At 46.2% G+C, this 21,156-nt stretch overlaps 1 protein-coding gene across 1 annotated transcript; it reads left to right on the top strand.

Annotated features, from left to right (window-relative positions):
* The first annotated feature begins 581 nt into the window (after positions 1–581).
* LCMT1 (leucine carboxyl methyltransferase 1) lies at positions 582–19,660 on the top strand. Its single transcript, XM_010221195.2, has 11 exons — positions 582–714; positions 1,539–1,630; positions 2,233–2,354; positions 3,727–3,803; positions 4,507–4,568; positions 12,535–12,637; positions 15,200–15,320; positions 16,099–16,200; positions 16,576–16,667; positions 17,866–17,963; positions 19,588–19,660. Exons 1-11 carry the CDS (start codon positions 617–619, stop codon positions 19,608–19,610), a joined length of 990 nt encoding a protein of 329 aa, XP_010219497.2. The 5' UTR covers positions 582–616; the 3' UTR covers positions 19,611–19,660.
* The last annotated feature ends 1,496 nt before the right edge of the window (positions 19,661–21,156 follow it).

The following is a 21,156-nucleotide window of genomic DNA, read 5'->3' as shown; positions in this document are numbered from 1 at the left end:
TGCGGTTGAACTGCTTCTTCATGGCGGCGGCCGCGCGCGCCCGGCCCCGCCGGCGCCCACACCGCGAAGCGCGCGGAGCCCCGGCCGCGCCGCCGCCTCCCCGCCCCGCCCCGCCCGCCGGAACCCGCCGCCGCTTCCGGCCCCGCCCGCCGCCGCCGCCGCCCGCCCACGGCAGGAGGGGGAGCGGAAGTCCCGCCGCTACGGCCCGGATGCGGGCGCTGCCTTTCACGCCTGCTCCTCCCCGCGCGCCGCCAGCGCCCCGGGGATGGCGGCGGCGCCCCCCGCACCCTCGGCATCCCCCCGGCATCCCCTCGGCATCCCCTCGGCATCCCCTCGGCGGCTCCCGAGCCCCGTCCCGGGCCTCCCCCGCCCTCCCCGCGGCGGACGGGGAGGCCTCGAGCAGTGTCTCCTAGCAACCGCCCGCACTACAACTCCCGACACGCCTCTCGGTGCCGCGGGTCTTACGGGGTGGGGCGGCGCTCCCATTGGCCACGGCGGGAACTGACAAAGGGCCGGGCCAACCGCGGCAGCGCTGCGTGGGGCGGCCGAGAGGCGCGGCCCAATGGGAGGCGGCGGGGGGCGGGCCCTGGCCGGCGGCGCGCTCCCGTCGCGCTCCATGGCGGTCGCCGCCCGCGAGCCCGTGCCCGGCGCCGGCCCCGACGAGGCGGACGAGGCGGTTCGGGGCACCTGCGAGGACGCGTCCGTCTGCAAGCGGTACCGCCGGGGCGCGCAGCGGGGCAGGGCTGGCCCGGGCGCGCCGCTCCCGGACCCCACTGGCTCCAGCCTCTGCTTTGCCCGAAACGGCCCTAAAACAGGGCTAAAATCCCCGCTGTTCCCCCGCGTTCAGTGCCGGGTTCAGCTGCAAAGCTGCGTGTGCGCTGCGAGGCCGAGCTGTGGTGGCACTGCGGGGTTTCAGCACGTCCTGCCTCGGAAGGGCTGCTTGTTGCTTTCCAGAATTGTTTTCCTTATCTTTTCTGGACATATGCTTGGCGGGGATGAGGTTTATTGCCCTGTTATTCATGGGTGTGAATTTCTGCCGTGCTAGCTTTTTATTCTTCCTCTTGTTATAAATATTTTATATGTGTATAAATAAATATTTTTTAAGAGCTAGAGAGGGCCTTATCACATGAGCTCTAAAGCTAGTAGTTTCTCTTGGAGCACTGTCTGAGTTAGTGTGGTACATGGAAGGTCTGGGGTAAGCGAGCGCAGTTGGTGACGTGCAGAGGTAAAACACGCTGGGTGAGCAGCCTTGGGAGCTCAGACCGTTCCCTGCCCGGCCTCGCGAAGGGCATCTTTGATTATGGTGCAGAGGACATGAAAACGCGCTTGTTCAATGTGGGAACAGCCAGAGTTTAAACCAGACTGGTTATAACTTCCCATGGGAAGCAGTTCCCCGTGTTCAGTGGGGTTTTGAAGGCTTGGCCGTGTACAGACACAGGTCGGAGAGGGCAGTGACCTTTTCAGCTTGTGCATCTTTGAGTGACTCTTGATGGCCCTGTTTCATAATTCTCCTCCTGTTTTTTCCCTCTGCTTGTCAGGTTTGCTGTAAGTGTTGGCTACTGGAAGGACCCTTACATCCAGTATTTTGTGAGGCAAGCCAAAGAAAGAAAAGCACCTGAAATCAATAGAGGCAAGTTGGCATGTGGATGTGGGTGAAGCTAATGCAAATGTATCCTCAAGCAGTCTTGAAGGGCAGCTGGCAAAGCTTTCTCATGCTGCATATTGTTGAATGTAGGAAGTGTATAAAAGAATGGTAGAATTACTCTTCAGGCTGGCAATTGAATGATCTTTATAATAAAAAGCCTTGTCCTTTGCTTTCAGTCTTCTGAACGGAGCGTCTCTGTGTGTCTCAGTTAAAGGCAGTAATCTCTACAAAGCAATGAAAAATACTGATTTGACCCAGGGCAGCAGCACATGTGCCAGGAATGGCCCCCTCAAGATTTAAGAGCCTCCCCCCCGACTAGAATTAGTCTGCTCTAGTCAAGGTGAAGCTCAGCTAAAACTTTATTTGTGCAGGAACTGTGTTTTTTTTTTTCAGTGCATCTGATTTTTTTAGCAATTGAAAGCAACGGCCTTAGATGTCTTAAAGAGACTTCATTGGTCATTCCAGGAATCAGCTTTTTGATAGCTTAGAAGTTTAAAAATTCTGTAAAAATCTCAGTATGTTCTAATCAGTGAATATTGTACTAAAATAATATTTAAAAAAAAAACAAAACTTTTTTTTCCCAACAGGCTATTATGCTCGTGTTCATGGTGTCGGTCACCTGCTTAAGGCTTTTCTAAAGAAGACAGAATGCAACTGTCAGATTGTTAATCTTGGTGCTGGCATGGATACCCTGTTCTGGAGACTGAAGGTAACGACAGCCGAGGGCAGCGATCCCGGGCAGGGGCTGTGGAGCTCCCCGGAGCGCCTCTCTGATCCGTGCTCTGCAGCACGGCGTGGACACGTGCAGTTAGCTCGGGTGGGCTGAGTTTGGCCTCCATGTCCTTAGAGGCTGTGAGGTGTCACGGGGTGGCAGCGCAGGGTGACACCGTGTTGTTTTCACCACCTTTTCCCAAGTGGGTGGCAGGAAGGTGAACTCGAGTGGGCTTCCAGGAACAGAGCCTGAACCTCACATACTGCTACCCTCTGAAGTTCACTTTATCCAGTCATATATTAAGACAGAAGTGAGGTACCAATGTGTAGAGTTTTATGTGCCCTGTTTACCAGTTTCTGTGTCATTGCTTTGTACTTTGCAACAATACAGGCTATAATTCCAGAATGCTGTTATCATTCTGAGTAAATCTATCTTTAAAGTATCTCAGCTTCTCATAACCATGTACTTCTCTAAATTTATATGGAAGATAGTCTAAAGAGGCTAGTTTCATTTCCCTTGGTCACAAAAAATCGTGTTACAGTCAGTGAAGGGAAATGCTTTTTTCAGAGACTTTTTTTTTTTTCTTTACCTACATTGCTATGGAAACTATGTCAATACACAGCTTTACTAAAATTCCTGCAACTGAGATTTTTAAGTTACTGAGGCCCTTAATTCCAACTCTTTCATTTTATTATAAATGCAGATGTAGTATGATGAAGATAAAGAAAATGGGACCCAGTTAATCTTATGATTCAGTGTCTGATTACTGAGCTACTGTTCAGAAATGCATTAGATTGACAAGCTGGAACTTGCAGTGTGTGTTCATCATAAAAGGATTGCAGCCAGGGAGAGATTTGGCACAGTTTATCAGGTGTCGAGCCATGCATGACAGTATGAAATGAAAGAATTTTCCACATTTTTTTTGTAAAAGAAAAATACCAATGTTCTTGTATTCTGGTTGACAGTTTGTTGAAAAGTGATAGAATTTAGTTACTTTCTGTGTAAACCCATGCAAAATGTTCCTCGTTCTTTTTTTAGAGTATACTGGAGATGCATAGTAAAATGTAATGGTTTCCTGCTGCTGTGCTCTCTTCCATCCTGGTAGTATATTTTTGGAAGTTATGTTTTAGTGATCTTATGTCTAGGACAGCCACATAGAATAAGAAATATTTTTTTTTCTTAATGCTTACTTGACATGTTAGTATTTCTTCACTTTTATTTTTTTTTAAGCTGACAGTCATTAAGGTATACTAGGTATTATTAGGAATGCTGAAGTAATGAACCCAAAACTTCTTGGAGCATAAAGGCATTTTTTTTCTCATATGCAAGTGAAACTTCCCTAATGCTAAACTTTTACCCCGATTCTCAGGATGAAAATCTTCTCCCTAAAAAATATTTTGAAGTGGATTTTCCAATGATAGTTGCAAGAAAAATACATAATATCAAGTAAGTATTATTGTTTGTATTTTCTTATATGATATGAAACTGGATTTTGTTCAGCAGGATGTCATGAATTGCAAACTCTGGATGTTAATTTTTACATCTCCCTTCTGAGAAACAATTCATCCTCTAGGATTTGGAATAGAGCTTTGATTATACAAACAGGTCACACATGAAACTGTCCAGCCCCTGTTTCAGATTGGAGAAATTAAGTGGAAGCTCTAGTAGGGGAAAAGCCCATTTTACTTGAGAGAGAAAAATATAAGGGGCAGGGGAAGCCTCGAGATGACTAGAGGCAATGAAATCTGCTGCTTTTACTACTAAAGATGGCAGTGAATTCGCAGACTCGCGTGCTGAAACAGAGAGGGGATAACTGATACCCTGTGTGAATATTCTGTTGCAATGAATAAATTAAGGCTCCTGGAGACCCCCTGCAGCGAGTGTCTGCATTTCTCCTGAGATATTAGCTCAGGGCTGAAGTCATTGGGTGTTTGTTTGGCTTCCTTCTGGGGGAGAGGGAAAACGGAGGGCAGGTTTGTTGCATCCTCACTTGTAAAAGGCCGCTACCTTACAAAGTCTCACTTGCAAACATTTTTATTTCCAGTAGATGGCAGGCATATTCTCTTGTCCATATATATATGTATATAAATTTAAGCACACAGTTAAACAAGCTTAGCTGCTCAAAGATGCTTTTTCCGTCTTCCCACAGATCAAAACCTCCCCTGTCAAAACCAATTATGGAATCCCATTCAGGGGAGTCTCTTCTAATAGGTGAGTCATCTTAAAAATAAGTCAGCAATGTGCTGCAGCACTTTTAAAACTTTTCTGATCACTTTGTTCTGCTATGTGGGCAGGCTTTTAATTTTGAAGCACTGTGTGGACAGAGATTTGGGAAAGAAAAGAGGCTTTTTTTTCTTTTAATATCTTGTCCTTTTGCTTCTGTGTCATATTAGAAATGTTTTCTCTTGAAGGGATTTTGTTCTGCCCACTGTTTTTTTTTTTTTTTTCCCTCATGTAGTTTAACTTGCCTTTCCTTCTCTGTCGCAGAAAAGGAAAAATGCTACTGAGGTTTATGGATACTTGGTTCAAAAAAAAAAAGTATATTGATTGCTTTCATTAGTCTTTTTTTTCCCTAAGAAGACAAGTCTTTACATTTAGCAGTCTTTATAGTAGAAATACAGTCTGCATAGTCCATTCTCAGAAGCCAGTGCCACTTTTTAACATTTTATACTCCGAATCTTAGTTTTTGAAATTTTGCTTTCATGTGGGCACCTTTACAATCTTCCAGGAATGCTCCTGCCTACAGCAAGGTGCCAGTTATCCCAACCAAATGAGGACGGTAAGCTTAGAAGCTGTGGCTTGATAGTACTTTGGCTTACTGGATCATTGTTTTTGTGTTAAGATCATAATTCAAAACTCCATTTGCTTGTGAAAAGACTGTGTTCTGCTCATTAGTTTTCTCAGTGCCTGTAAGAAGATACTGCAGTGTAGTAGCTGTTTTGTGCCCTTCAGGAGGAACAGCAGTTACCTGCATCTGAAATAATTAGTTGCTAAGTGGTTTGTGCTGGCAGATGTGGCCCTACAGCAGAGCTGTGGTGGTCGGGTGTTTGCTGGCGTGGTTCATTCCATCGGTGCTTCTTGTGGGCACAGTTCTCAACATCTGGAGGGCTTGGAAAGGCTCCTCCGCCCCAGTGAGCGGCCGTGCCCTTCCTGCCTCCACGAGCTCTTGGGGAGCTTTACCCCAGGGCTCTCCTGCTGCTTGAACCTGGACCAAAGTTCTACACACACTGATTAGATTGTGTGTGTTTATACATATGCACGTTTTTATTGCTGCCTTTTAAAGAGTCTTATCCTTAACCTACAAACCTTGTGCATGCCATCTGCATGGCAGAATTCTCAAAACGTGAAAACCCAATGCCCCATCTGAGAAAAAGGTTTTCTAAGTACTGCTGTGTTCCAGGTAAGACACCTACATAAGACAGTGTGATACAATGAGATATCAGCATAAGCATTCTTAAAAAGTCATTAATGCAAAGTCCTTTAGAAGCAATTCATAGTATTTGTGTTCTTGAACAGTTTAGATCTGTCTAGTACAGCAGAGAAACAGCAAGTTGCAAGCAGTGTGTTGTAGTTAAAAGCTGCTAATTAACAAGTGACAGCAGTTAGCTGCAATTATTATGCCATTGTTGTATGTATTGGAGTGGCTTATTTCTCCTAACTGCTTTGCTTGTCAGTGCTGGGTTTTAAAAGCTCTAGAGTAGCAATTTTACCACAGCCAGGCTGGATGGGTCCTGCCACACTGAGTCTGTTGGTATGGAGCATAATGCTCAAGTATTTGGAGATGGCAGTAGTTTGTTGTAGAATGCTAGTCTTAACTGACACTTAACCACAGATAGGTTTGAGTGAATTCCATGTCGGAATCACTCTTTGAAGGACACATCAGTCATGTGGAAGGGCAGTAGAACAGGCTGTGGAATAAATAGACAAACTGAGCAGTGAGATGGATATTGTGTGGTCCTAGAGATTTCTTAGAGTTCTAGAGGAACTTGCCAATGACAAAGCTCAACTCCTAACTGGTCTATACCCTCTCATTTTAAAACTGTCTTAGTACCTGAGAACTGGAAGGTGGCGACTGTGACTCAAATGGGCTCCAGGAGAAATCCAGGGAACTACAAGCCAGTAGGACTGATGTCTCTACTGGACAAATTAGTAGAAACTCTAACAGACAGACTTAGTGGAACACATGAATAATATAATGTATTGAGAGAGTCAACATGGCTTTTGTAAAGGTAAGTTTTGCCTCACAAACGTATTGGAGTTCTTTGTAGGAGTCAACAGGCATTTTGGGCAAAAACATCCAGTTTACACAGCACTCGAATTTCTGGAAATCTTTTGACTGAGTCTGTAACCAGACTTTCTTTAGGTTCCTAAAGAAGTTAAGCTGCTGTTGGGGTGGTGGGGAAGGAATGGTTCTCCATGGATAAAGAAATGGGGATGAGAGATAGACAGACACATGTGGTTAATTTTCATCGTGGAAGGAGATGGTCACCTGAGCTCAGGGATATGTTGTTGAGAACTAAGAAATGATTGGGAAAATGGAGGTGGCAGCGTGTTGGCAATACCACACTCTTCAGAGTGGTAAAGAAGTGTAGAAGAATCTTACTAAACCAGTGACTTGGTGATTAATTCAACACAGATAAAGTGATCTACGGGGGTGAAAATGTGTGCGCCTTATGTTTGAAATGAGAGGCTGCTGGCTGTTTATTGCTGCCCGAATGCAAGATTTGGGAATTAAACTAGATACATGAAAACATCAGCTTTCTGCTCAGTAATGGACCGAAGATCCAAATCGAGTGTAAGAGTTCTCAGGAAAATGTTAGAAAGCAGATGTCACTGCTGGTCGTACACGCTTGCCCTCACTTTTCTCCTCCTTAGAAGGCTGCTGTTGGCCTTGAAAATTCGCATGCTGTACTAGGTGGGTTTTTGGTCTGATACAGCCGTTATAGCAGTTTTAATGTGAAACTTCTGGGAATGTTAGCTGTCACCGAGATTGTAATATGGCATAATGAAGGAGCGTTTCCAGAGGATAGTGCAATGTTACTCATTCTTTTCTTTTTTTATCCTTAATCTGTTCCACACTGACTCTTGTATATCACTAATGTGTGTATATGTACTCTGGAATCTGTTGCCTGAGTTGATGTAATGTCCCTTGACATGACTCTTGTTCTCTTACTGCTTTTCCTCTCATACTAAATGGCTTCATTTCATGGAACTAGTGCTAGAAGACAACTTTCTTGGCTTGAGGGCAGTATCTGCTTTCTCCTTGCCCTTCACAGAAAGAGATGACAGCGTGGCTTGCAGTTCAAGTACAGATGCTTGTGGACTCTTTGCCCTTAGATGCAGCAAGATGACACTTGCCACTGAGCAGCTTTGCCGTTTCATCGGGAACGCCGGCTCTCCAGGGAAGAGCAGTGGAGTCACGCAGGAGTTTGTCATTGCTGGGCAGTGTGGAGCCCAGTTGTTTGCCAGGCTCGGTGGCGCTGCCTGGGTTGCGGCGCAGTCGCAGTGTCGGGAGGGCAGCAACCTGCTCGTGCTGCACCGCGCGTGCCCGTGCACCCCTGTCCTTGTGGCGCGTGGTGACCCACGCTTTCTGTGCTTGCATCAGGAGCCAGCGCTGCGGGGCGGTTACTCGCTGCTGTCCACATTTCCAGCCTTGCTTGTGACCACGTAAAGCGGTCAGAAGTGTTGGTGTCTCGGTGCCTGGCGCTGGGAGGATGCTGTGCTTGCAAGCCAGCCGGGTTTCTTTGTGTTTGGACAGATCCCCTTGCTCTGATGTAGCTGCTGAGTGAACGCAGTGGTGGGATGTGACTGAGAGCCTGCACAAGGGCTCTTGTGGACCAGTTGTATCCTCAGCATCGTTAGAAACCTTAGGATAATCTTCATGAAAGCACTTTGAGTCAATAGGATCCTGCCTGCCTTCTGTTGGAAACTGCTAGGGAATTGCTGCACTAATCCGGGAGTGCAGTGAGAAGACTGAATGCTTGTAGCAGAGCTGTTGCTGGACTTCAAGCACCAGTGGTGCTGCAATGCCCCTTCAATACACACATCAATGCAGGGAGCGAGTGCCTGAGGGGCACCCTAAAAATTACACATTCATTTGCTGGTATAACAGCATGTTTCCATGAAGAGAAACTTTATTGCAGTGAAGCGAAAAGGCAACTGTAAGCAATGCTTATACCGTTTAGTTACTGTAATGACATCTGAATTCAAAGCACTTGTTACTCCCTTGCCAAAGCTCCTGGGAATACAGCACGTGTGTGATCAGAGCAAGAAATGCTGCTGTATTCTGCCCAAATAGCGGGCCTGCGCCCGGCCTGGGAGGAGTCTCTGTGTTTGGGCGAGGAAGAGGATGGTTTTCCTTCTTCCCTCTTCCCTGCCTGGTGACTCTCAAGTAAAGCATGAACCTGGTAATTCTAAAGCCTTTACTTCATACATGCGTAAGTGATAAACGCTGTATAAAAGGGAACAGGGTGGCTCTAAGCATCACAAAGGAAAACATAAGGTAGCTCTGTGCTCTACAAAAAGAACATGGGGATTAATCAATTTTGCAAAAGCCATGATGAGACACTGGCCTCTGGAGGAGAATTAGTGCTTAGAATATGAGATTTGGCCATGGGTTAAGTCACCAAAAGTTGGCTGCCGTGCCATTAGCGGGGCTGGCCTGAGCCACAACGCGGTGACCGTGTTTATTTAGGAGCTGCCAAGAGAAAGGAGCTGTAAGCAAGACAACAGGCGGATTGTTCATGGAAACGGTGTCCGGGTGTCTGTCCAAGCAGGGAGCTGCTGTCCGGGGCAGCCTCCCCTCGGCGCGCTGTGCGCGGTCACGCGCGGGAGCCCTTCCCTCTGCGACCGCGCTGCAGCAGGGATGGCTTTTCATGGAGAAACCGAGTCCTGTGAGTGAAACCTGTTCACGGCGAGGAGTGCGTGGAGGCAGCGTGGCTGCGCGGCCCAGCCGCAGCTTGCTGCTGCTTTTGGAGCTGCTCTCTAGGCAGCTTGTGCTGTAAAACACATCTGCACCAGTGCTGCTCCATCAGGATAGAGATATATCTTTAAATTTTCATATTTAGAACTCTAAACAATGCAATAAAATTGAAATTGGTGCCAAAGACCACAAGTTAGCACTGCATTATTTTCTGGGGTGTTTATGGCCTTACTTTGACTTTTGGCCTGCAGGCTTAGAACAACAACAGTTCCAGCTATCATCAGCTATCTTTGCCCTGCATTAAGGGAGTTTCTGCTATCTAAGTGTGATATGATGGAACAGTTGTCAGTCTGATTTAAAAATTTGAAGTTGTTTGGCTAATAAAGCCTGATCTCTTCGTGCCTTTGACTTTATATAGAAAAGGATATTTTATGTCATATATAGGCCAAAAATGGAAGCTGACAGAAAATCTCAAAAGGGATTTTAGTAGAACTTGGGCTTAACCTCTGTCATCTTATTTCTTTTTCCTTTGCTTCTACTTGCATTTCAGATTTGCTTCCTGAAAATTTCATAGTCTTACCTAGGATTTCCTCCGAGGGGGAAGTGCCGTTGGTCACTACTATGTATGTGGGTTAGGGAGGTGTTAATGAGCAGCTCGTGGGTATGTTCAAAACGCAGCTTTGAAGCAGCACGTGTCCTGGGTGCCTCCATGGCCAGCAAGAACCTGGTCACCCAAGTCCTGGAAATGCAAGTAAATTGGGAGCATTTGGAGTAAAAGACTTGTGAAGACAGGAGGAGACTCCATCCCTCCTCAGCTTTCTTGGCCCTTTAAAGCTTTCTGCTCTGACGGAGTCCTGTGCAATCCTAAAGAAATTCCCAGGCATTAAGTGTGCTTTAAGGTTTAAAGAATGTTTCCTCTGGGCGAAATCACCATTAAAGAAACCTATTCTAGCTTCTTCCAGTAGGCAGCTTGGAGCTGTGGCTCGAAGGCTGTTTATTTTCTCTTGCCCAGACCAGCATCTCCAAGACCAGTTCTTGAACGCTCCCCTGAGCTCCACAGCTTGGCACACAGGATCGCACACGTTGCCCTCTCTGGCTGCCCCTCTCCCACATATCAAGGCTTGACAGGTTTCTGTTTTCTTGTATGTACAGGCTGATTTGGGGGAAAAAAAAAAAAAGGGAATTTTGATGGCTGGAATTTGAACTGTTATGATGGAAACTCCTTCTAGAGAATTCCTAACCTAAAAATTGAGAACATTAGCTCCTTCCAGCTCTTCACTGATAGAAATGCTCGCATCATCATGGTGTGAGCAAAAGGCATTTGCTTCCATCTCTGCAGTGTTTGTGCTGGATCATTTAAACATTTTTTGAAGTTAACTTCTGGTCAAAATTACCATACTAGTGTGTTCGAGTTGATGAATCTGGACAGCAGGCAAGCCGGTATATAAATACTTTTCTTCCTCCACCTCCCCCGCCAAAAAAAAACCCTCTGGTGTTCTGCTCGTAGCAGTAAGCAATCTTTGTTCAGCCTTTGGATGCCATTATCATGGCCTTGATATAATAACTTAAATAGAAGGGTGTGGGAAGTAGTATAGCTATTATAGAACACGTACATAGGAAAAAGCCTTGACTCAAAATGTTGAATCATTTGCTGCACAACTTATTTTCTTCCTACAACTTTCTGCACGAACCATTCTAGGGTTTTCTGTACCTGTTGGGGTGTTGCTGGAGGGCGGTTTGGAGAGGGGCCCGCGCGCAGCCGGGCTGGGGCTGCATCCTCAGGGCTGCCGGCGGCATCGCACCGGCGCCGTGTGCTCCTGGAATGGGAACCCGCTTCGGTCCCGTCCCTTCAGCCCCTCGGCTCCCCTCGGTGTCGTCTCCAGCTCTTGACACGGCTCCTGCATTGCCATCCAGCCGTGGGTTCCCACGGGAGCCCTGCCGGAGCCGCCCATTCCGGAGCCGGCCTCGCGATAGGATCCATGCCGGAGCCACCCATTCCGGAGCCGGCCTCGCGATAGGATCCATGCCGGAGCCACCCATTCCGGAGCCGGCCTCGCCATAGGATCCATGCCGGAGCCGCCCATTACGGAGCTGGCCTCGCGATAGGATCCATTCTGGAGCTGGCCTTGCCACGGAATCCGTGCTGGAGCCGGCCTTGCCGCGGGATCCCTGCCGGAGCCGGCCTCGCCGCAGGCGCCGGACATGACCTGACCACCACGTGGCCACTTGCCCGTGGCTCCAGTCTGGCCCTGGGATTTTTCCACTGTTCCGATCACTTCCGTGCCTGCTGGCTGTGATCGTCACCCTCCTGGTGTAGGAGGGGAAGTGAATGTGAGTTCTGTTCCCATGCCTGCGCTCCAGGAGTAAGCTCTGCAGTGGAAGCTAGAGCATGGATGGAAGAGCAATCCGATGTGTTTCCAGACAACTTTACATATTTAGGTGGTTTCGACATTATACTTGTAAAATTCCTTCTGTGCTGGCTGGTCCTACGTGCTGGAATTGGTTGCATGCGAATGTCAGGATGCTGCTGACAGCAAAGGGCTCGTGCTGCTGGGGGCTTCCTCGCGCTGCTGCTGCTTGGAGTCCATGGCAGGAGGCCTTTGGGCTCCAGCATCAGTCCCTCCTTTATGCTGGAAGGCATGAGGAGGAGCTTGCTGCCTGCAGGGTGCCAGGGAGGTGTGTTGGCTGCTTGGAATACCTTTTCTAAACGCGTGATTCCAGATTGGCAATACCATCCCAAGGTCCCATGAAAAGCCTGAACTCTAATCTTTGAAAACCTAACCTGTCTCAGATACCCATATATTATATAACTGTGTGTATTGTTAATTTTGGATTTGTTGTTACTCGTTTTTTCATAAATTATGGAAGGAAGTATGTATAAATATATAATAGAGAAAACCCTCTCAAACGACCTCTCCTCCAAGTCTTTGATCCTCGCACTTTTCTTCTCTCTGCATTTCTTGAAACCATGGTAACAGATGGGAATAACCTATCCGCATTATAGTGACTGCAGAGTAAAAGATTAGGCTTGTTGCAGATTCTGATGTATTAATATAGCACAATCTATAAGACATAATCTGGTAACTAATATTTGAAGAAAAAGAATTTGCTATTAATTGTTAAGAAATCAGATGGACTTCAGCCTCCTATGATCCTGCGTCTTTTTGTGTTAGTTTATTTCCCTTTGAAGCGGTTCTGTAATTTCAGCATTCCTCCTCTTTGTAACCAATAGTCTCTGTAAATTTTAACCTGCAGATTCTCACAGCCTGGACTCCACTCGATACTCCATAATAGGAGGAGACCTCCGTTTCTCGACAGATCTGGAGGAAAAGCTAAAGAAGCATAACCTGGATATACAGTAAGGTGTTTTTTTTTTTTTTTTGCTTGTTTTTTTTCTTCCTTGTCTTGTGGAGGCAGACTGTGCAAAGTCAGTCTTGGACATACAGTGTCTGCATCCACTTATCATTATGCCATTTCCATGGTTACCTTTGGGAGCCCTTTGAGCAGAAGGAATTGTGCAGACACCTCCTGTAGCCTCGCTGAGCTGAGCAGGCTGCTCCGCAGCTCCTGCCTGCTAGTCCAGGCCTGCAGCAAGGTGATTGCTGTTGTAGTCCATTCTGCAAAATGTGTTTTTATCGTCCTGAGAAGATAAACATTAAAGAACTACTGGTTTCATGGTCTTAAACTACTGGAATGAATGAAGTTTGGGGGGATTTCTTTTTTTCTGTTTTCTTTTTTTTTTTTTCTGTTTTGTGAACGCGTTTCTACATGTTGCTTGTGGTCCTTACTCAGAAGTTAAAGCTGTTGCTGTAGGTCAGGCGGTTGTAAAGGCCTCCTTTCCTTTTTTTCCTTTTTTTTTTTTTTAATTGTCTTTTCTCCCATAGGGATGCGTTCCCAAGCAGCCACTCTCTCCCTTAGAGTTCCTCAGAGTTTTTTTTTTTTCTCTCTCTCTAAAAGAGTTAAATTCATGAAACAGAGATTTCTACCCCTTTGTCTAATTTGGCTGAAATTTAACTAATAAAATTTATAAGAGCAGCTTGTGGGTGCATAGATGTATGTATGTGCAGGGCATGGTTGCATAAGGCGTTCCCTTAGGAAATGAAGCTGCAACCATTGTGATCGTTGCCCCTTTGCTTCGAAAGCAAGATGGCTGTTTGTAACCTGGTACACTTGGGCATGGCCATCTCAAATAGAAATGATTCTCCCCTTTGTACCATGGAGTTGGAAGCTGCACTTTTTTGAGTGGAATCTTCACTGGTTCTGCTGTGTTTTGCCAGTGCAAACTGGGTGGTGCCCGGCTAAGAGGGCATCTTCCTCCCCAGTATTATGGGCGGCAGGAGTCAAGATTTCCAGGAGCTTAGCTGGTAACATGAAGACTAATTCTGTCTATGTTCAATTATTTGGAGCTTTACCTTTGCAGTTAGATTATATTGCCTGTGCTTAAAACTCTATTTCCTCAGACGTTTTTGGTAAAGCAATTGTTACGGAGCCCTCTGAGAAATTAACTCTAGAATCTGATGTCTGGAATTTTATTGCTCGAGTTTGAGGCCCCAGAGGGGTGCAGTGTAAGTTTTTAGAGTGGATGATGGACATACCTTTCAAATCTAAGAAATATAAATAGCAGTTTTCTGGCTGGGTGGGAGAGAGCATATGGGTAAGCAGAATGCATCAAATTGCCATTTAAATCTTTGCACTTCCGTCTTCTGAAATCTCATCTTGCTTGTCTTCATTGCTGTTCCTGATGACTTCTTTTCCTGTTCATTCCAGCAATTAAATGAAAACTCCTAAACTCTAAGCAAAACTAATCTCTTCTAGTCTCTTTTGTGGATGGGGGAAAGAGACAGTGTGCCAACCATAGGTTGTATCTTGCTATGTAATACATGAATCTCAATTGTATTTTCCTATGTAATACCTGAAGTTTGTTCTCCTGATACTTGAATAAAATTATGTAACTCCAGTTCTTATTTTAAGAGCGAGCCCTTTTTCTCTCTCTGTACTTTATTCATGGTTCTGTGGCTGCTGGTGTCCGCGGGGTGCGATTCCTGCCGGGATGTGTTTTGGTGTGCGCTTCCCGGGCTGCCGGAGCTGCGGGATCCAGGCAGCTCTGTGCCCGTAGGGATCCAGGCAGCCCTGTGTCCGTAGGGATCCAGGCAGCCCTGTGTCCGTAGGGATCCAGGCAGCCCTGTGTCCGTAGGGATCCAGGCAGCCCTGTGCCCGTAGGGATCCAGGCAGCCCTGTGTCCGTAGGGATCCAGGCAGCTCTGTGCCCGTAGGGATCCAGGCAGCCCTGTGCCCGTAGGGATCCAGGCAGCCCTGTGTCCGTAGGGATCCAGGCAGCCCTGTGTCCGTAGGGATCCAGGCAGCCCTGTGTCCGTAGGGATCCAGGCAGCTCTGTGTCCGTAGGGATCCAGGCAGCCCTGTGCTCGTAGGGATCCAGGCAGCCCTGTGTCCGTAGGGATCCAGGCAGCTCTGTGTCCGTAGGGATCCAGGCAGCCCTGTGCCCGTAGGGATCCAGGCAGCCCTGTGCCCGTAGGGATCCAGGCAGCCCTGTGCCCGTAGGGATCCAGGCAGCCCTGTGTCCGTAGGGATCCAGGCAGCCCTGTGTCCGTAGGGATCCAGGCAGCCCTGTGTCCGTAGGGATCCAGGCAGCCCTGTGCCCGCAGTGCTGCTGCCCTAAAGGCAACGGGTTCCCAGCATCCAGTTTTGTAACCTTGGGGGTTCACTATGGTCAACGGGGCAAATGCCAGGAAATCCCATCCTAGTCTGCTTGATGAAATTATTTAATTCAGCTTTAAATGTCTCTCTCACAAAGAGGTGGAGGTTTCCTAGTGTATTCTGGGGAACAGGATTATCTTGCTAATAATTCTCTGTAGATTTTTTCAGTTTTGCTAGAAGCACTTCTCCTGTTTTTTGTTTTAAAGATTGCCAACGCTCCTGATAGCAGAATGTGTGCTGGTATACATGACACCACAGCAATCTGCAAATCTTCTGAAATGGGCATCGAGCACTTTTCCGATGGCTATGTTTATAAATTATGAGCAGGTAAAATAAAAATGACCTTTAAAGAGCTATATTATTGTCATAGGAACTGCTTTTGAAATTGGGAGTTCTGCCTGTAAAATAGAAGTAAATTTTATCCTTTGCTACAGATAAAGATTCTGCTGGAGTTCTTTGGTAATATGTTGTCTTGTAGATCTGTTAGCTCATTATGCATATTCATGCAAGAAATATATAGATATTCTGAAGGATGATTGCTAGGCCATCTTGAACCAAAAGAACTGAGGCTTAATGCATTTATCTAAATCAACACTTCACAGTTTTCTTCATAAGACAGAAGTAAAAGAAATTATGCTCAATGTTAAATATGAGTTTATAGCATTAGAATTCCGTAGCAAAATGGAGCAAAAATCTTCGCAGCATGAACTGAACTTTTCTGTATAGAAGTGAAAAGCTGCCCCAGGGGAATCGGGTAGCTCTAGGAATTGGTTACAGAATCTTCCATGTTCTAAATCGGCACTAGAGATCTAAATGAAGCTGCTGACAATCCAAAGCAGAGTCAATCTTCAGTTCTCCGTGTACATTTCATGTGTTCAGAGAGGAAATAGCATTGTCGCTAAAAGCAGGAATGGCACTTGACTTGCAAAAGTGACATAGCTAGGAGGTTGTGGCAGTGGGAAATAAGACTTCTTGGGAGAAAATATGAAATTTTCTTTAATGTTATCTTGCACATTTTACAGTATAGGCAATCATTAGTTACAGCTTTTCACTGTGAATACATTCTTTTCAAAAAGGGGAAATGCTTTTTGTCTCGTTCTCTGAGGTGAATATGGCAGATCGGTTTGGACAGATCATGATTGAGAACCTGCAGAGGAGACAGTGTAACCTGGCCGGAGTGGAGGTCTGCAGGTCCCTGGACTCTCAGGTAAAGAGGCTCACAACCTGGCTGTGGTTATTAGGTTGGTATGTCTGCAAATTGCAAGGCTCCAACACCGATGAAGGCAAATCTGGGATGGGGCAGCTGCTGTCTCCCGAAAGCCTTTCCCATCCGCCCTCGGGTCTGTCCGTGCAGTTAACGCCGCGGTTGGCAGATCCCACCCAGCTTTCCAGACAGTCCTGCAGCTCCATCCAGCCGCTGCACCCTCCTGCCAGTGCTTGGAAGGAGCTGTTTGGAGAAGGGTGCAGAGCTCTTCAGGGAACGCGTCGCGTAGATGGCCTGCAAAATCCTTGGGACAAAAACCGATTCCTGCAACTCTTTCCTTGAGTCCCCTGAAAACTGAACTGCTTGTTTATTTTACAGAGGGAGCGGTTGCTGTTAAATGGCTGGGAAACTGCACATGCCATTGATATGATGAAAGTGTACAGCTTTTTGCCACAGGCTGATGTGAAAAGGTACTGCTGATAGCTTGCTTAGCAGATAGAAGGCATTGCCTTCAGTGTTCAGCTTGTACTGGGCTGATCTACCCAAGGGAGGCGTTTCTGAGCTCCACAGCCAAGTGGTTGCTTCACACAAATGAAAAGCTGATTAGAATGATCTTCCTGTGATGACTTGTTTTCCAAATGAAGTCCTTGTTTTCGTTGTCATCTGTTGGTTTGTCATAAAGTATTTCTGTGCATGTGAGTGTTAAGTAATTTTCATTGATATTGTTAAATTTTTAATATTAAAGGAAAACTAAAAAGGGAGGAATTGCTTTTAATAAGTAACTTCGTAGGTATTTTATATGAAGTGTAAATCCCTGAGTCACCCATTAACTATAGTTTGAATTAGTCAAACAACTTACCTTGATCAAAATAAATATTTGCATGTGAGGATTTCTCAAACATGGAACTGAACAGGTGAGACTGAAAATCACTGGTTGTTTAAATAGGAGTGATGACTGTGGGATTTTACCATATGGCACTTGTGGAGAAACATGGTTGGTCCTCTTTAGCAGCCTGCTAAACTATTGTGCCTGTTCATCTCCTTCTGCTTGTTCCTGGTGCCAATAAATAGGTTATGTTAATAGTGAAGGACAGAATTTATATGAGGGAAATAATGCTTTCTATTTATAAAACATCTCTGACCCACAGTTCTTTTTTTGCAGTACCTCTGTGGATATATTTAAACACTGCCCCTCAGCTTCTCTCTAGATCCACAGTTAGCAGCCCTTCCAAGTGCTTTGTGTGGAAAATAAGCACACTGATATTCAAGTAATCTAGGAGGGGAGGAAGGTACGGGATTAGAATTTTAAAGCAAGGTTATACTACTGTGTCTATATAAATCCAACAAGACCACATAGATGTAGTAAAAGGAGTTAGAAAAGAAATACGGGTATTCACAAGAAGTTGTGCACATTAATTGTGGAACACAGAATTCCCTGGATTGGCAGCTGAAAGCATTTTGTGGATCACTAGTTTAATACATTGACAGCAAAGGTTGGGAGCAGTGGTATTTCCATTATGGACCTGTGTTTGCTTATTTTGTAATAAGCAACTCTCTGTCTCTCCTAACTTTTCCTATTTTCCACTCTTCTGGAGTAAAGATGTATATGTTATGAAATTGTACTAGGACTGCAATCTAAAATTACTTATTATTTATTTATTACTGCAGAATAGAAGGACTTGAATTCCTGGATGAGAAGGAGCTCTTTGAACAACTAATGCAGCACTACTGCATCTGCTGGGCTTCAAAAGACAGCAGCAATCTGGGTAATGTTCTCCAAGATGTAGAAGGTGACCCCACATGACTCTGTGTACCCTAGATGCATGGCAGAAATACCCCATAGCAGAACTGGGGTCTGCTTCTCTGCTGGGGCTGTGAACACCTCCCTGGTGATGACACATGGCTGTTTCTTCTGCAGCTTTCTAAGGGTTTGTATAGGCATCTGCATGGCCCAACTAGGAGCCTGTCCAGTAGAAGGGAGTTAAAATTTTTACACTGAAAGATGCAATATGAGTTACTTTGACTGCCTGCTTTATAGTATCCATGCTAACTGAAAGGTTTTACAAATTCTGTGCGTGAGGTGCCATATGGACATATAATATATAAAATCAATGTCCTGACAACAGCAACAAAAAATTTGTAATGCTTAGCCCACTCTTATCATTCTGCACTGTTCCCATTTACTTCCATCTAAAAGACTGATATCTTCCATGCTACTTGTTCCTGGCAAGAAATAATGCTTAAGTTAACTCTTAAATGTTCCTTTTGTTCTTAAAATTCTGTTTCTAGTCTGGAAGATCTTTGGCACAAAGACACTTGATTAATGCTTTAGGTTAGGCAGCATTATGTATGGGACTCTTTCAGAAATACTAAAATGAAGAGTTGGGGGTTGAGTAAAGGATGGATGTCTGCAGCTATTATTGTCAAGAGTTAGAAAGATGACTCTGTTGTAGATAGTTTATCGCTATTTCTGTCTGCAATTTCAGGGACTTAACTGTTTTCAGAAAGCTTCCTCGATGGCAGTTTATCTTTTTCCTCCCCTTCTCTGCCCCTCCTTTGCTCCTGACAAAGCAGTTTCGAGAACAAATTTTATTTACTGCTCCTTACCGAGTAGGAATAGATGGAATCTTTACCAAAATGGTGCATCTATCTCAGCCAGGCCAAGTGCTGGGACAGCTGACAGCTGATAAAGCAGATCTGAACGCCACGGGGCTGCTGCTGGGACAGAGGTGATGGCTGGTGGTGTCACCGGAGCAGAATGCTACAACTTCCATGGTTTCGAGCTGCAGAAATGAACAATTTTCACTGATTTGTGATGGCTGAAAAGTGGTGACTGGAATAGAGAGCTTATTTCTAGTGATTGAAGCCCAAAAAGGTGTCCTCTTCACAGTAGTCAATATTCCTGGAGTCTCCAGCATTACACTTTGCTGTGATTAGAGGAGAGCCAAAGTTAGTTATGTGTACCAAAGTTGAATGATGCAGCATATCTTAGAAGTCAAAGGAGATAATCAAATGTCTAATGCCTGGTTATTCTTTAATCTAAAATGCTCTTTATCCTGAGTGAATTTACTGCGCTTAGTAATGCTTCTTTTCCCTGGCTTTCTCTCGTTAATTCCATGGGCAGACCCTTACTTCATTTAACAGCCTCTGTATTGCTGCTCCTGCCACAAACACCTTCAGCACTCCTCCATCACTGCAGTGCAATCAAAAACGGATTTAAAAAGTACAATTCACCTTGCTTCCTAATTTCCCTGTCTGCCACCAAGCCTGACGCTTCATTTGTCATAGATTTCTCAAAGCATGCTGCCTTCCTTGTCCTGCTATTCTAATAACGAGGCATGGGCAGTGTAACAATTAACGCTTGTTTCTCCCCGTCCTTCCTGCACACAGGCCTTGCAAGCATCACATTTTGATGGATTTGCTTGGGAGAAGCCACGGGCCCCGGAGCCGCCGCTGCCGCCTTCTGCCGGAGACGGGACTGAAGGAGCGATGGGCTCTGCATGTGCCAACTTCAGTTTGCTCCTCTGTGTAGGCAGCGCCGGAGAGGAGAAGTGCCCAGTGCTGCAGATGCTGACTCTCCTTTTGGCTTTTGGTAGTTTTAATAAATATTTTTTGCCCCTTGTGAGCAGTTGTTCTGATGCAAGACTCTCCTCCATTTTCTGGATATATAATGATGGACTTTTATAACGTCAGCAATTCCTGTTTAAGAGCTCACCTTCCTTAGCTTAAAACAAAGTAAAGTGTTCTTGTATTATATTATTTTCCTCTCTTGTCTTTCTGTAGATGTGTAAAATGTATTTGTGACAGGAAAGTGGGAAAACAGTACTGAGCTGCATTTCTGGATGTCTTTGCACTGTGCACGGCTGATAGTGCAGGTTAATCTTTCTGTTCAGCTTTTGTTTTTATGAAGTGTCAGCCTGTTTGGTTTCTCCAGGCCTTTGCTGTTGTGACAAGGCTGCCACTGTATTTGGTCTGGTTTTGTAGGGAAAACGTGAAATAAGGAAGGGGTCTGTGATCTTTAGTGGAGTCCAAGAAACTGGATGCCGTTAAAGCAGACTCCGTTGGACTGGAAAGGGCTTAGCTTGCCAGTTCAGCACTGGGACTGTAAAGGTGCAAAAAAATCATCTACGTTTGTGCTGCCTCTGGCAGTATCTTTACACTGAATTCCTATTCTCACCCCTTAAAAGAAACTCAACAGCAACCAAAAGCCCTACCTGATGTTTGAAATAAAATCCTGCATCCTTCCTACAAGAAAAATAAATGTCTAGTATTTATAATTTGCTCAATGTCTTACTCATCGTTAATTGCCTATTCATATCTGATCTAGTGACTTTACATCATTTGTATCTCACCGGATGTCTCAGCAAGAGCTTTTTTTTTAATTTTTCTTAAAGCAATTGCAAGTATACAAAACCATTTCAGTACAGTTTGTGACTCTCTGTAGTGTAAAATACCTCGCTTTGGCAATAGTTATACGTGGGCTTGGGCTGGAGGGCTAGGGAAGAAGGTTGAGGGGATTCTCCGCAGGGACAGGCTGCGCCTGGGAGCCGCAGCAGCGGTGGGAGGCAGCGGCCGTGGCGTCGCCCGCTGCGCTGCATGTGCCGCGCTGCTCCCTGCAGCGATGCTGCGCGTGTGCCCGGAGAGCCCGCGCCGCCGTCGTGCCCGGGAGCGCCCGCTGCAGCCCCTGCGTCCCGGGCAGCCGAGCGGTGCCGCCTCCGCGCGCTCCCGCCGCGCCGCTCCGAGCAGCTGCGCTGCCTCCGCGTGCAGGGAGCGGAGCGCTGCCGCGTGGAGCTCTCCCCTGAGCCCGGGGGGATCCTCACGTGCACGGCAGCCCTGAGCGGGGACGGCCGCGTGGTTTCCCGCTCCCTGCTCTCCGGAGCGGGGAGCCGACGCGCGGAGGAGCCTTGGTGCTCCTCGGGAAGCAGGAGGCGGCCACTGCGTTTAATGGCCTGCAGCTTC

The sequence above is a fragment of the Tinamus guttatus genome, unplaced genomic scaffold (assembly GCF_059628265.1).
Source record: "Tinamus guttatus ecotype Peru unplaced genomic scaffold, ASM5962826v1 Tinamus_guttatus_pri_ptg000107l, whole genome shotgun sequence".
Classification (NCBI taxonomy): domain Eukaryota; kingdom Metazoa; phylum Chordata; class Aves; order Tinamiformes; family Tinamidae; genus Tinamus; species Tinamus guttatus.
Note: the sequence above shows the minus strand (reverse complement) of the source record. Positions and strands in the feature narration are given on the sequence as shown.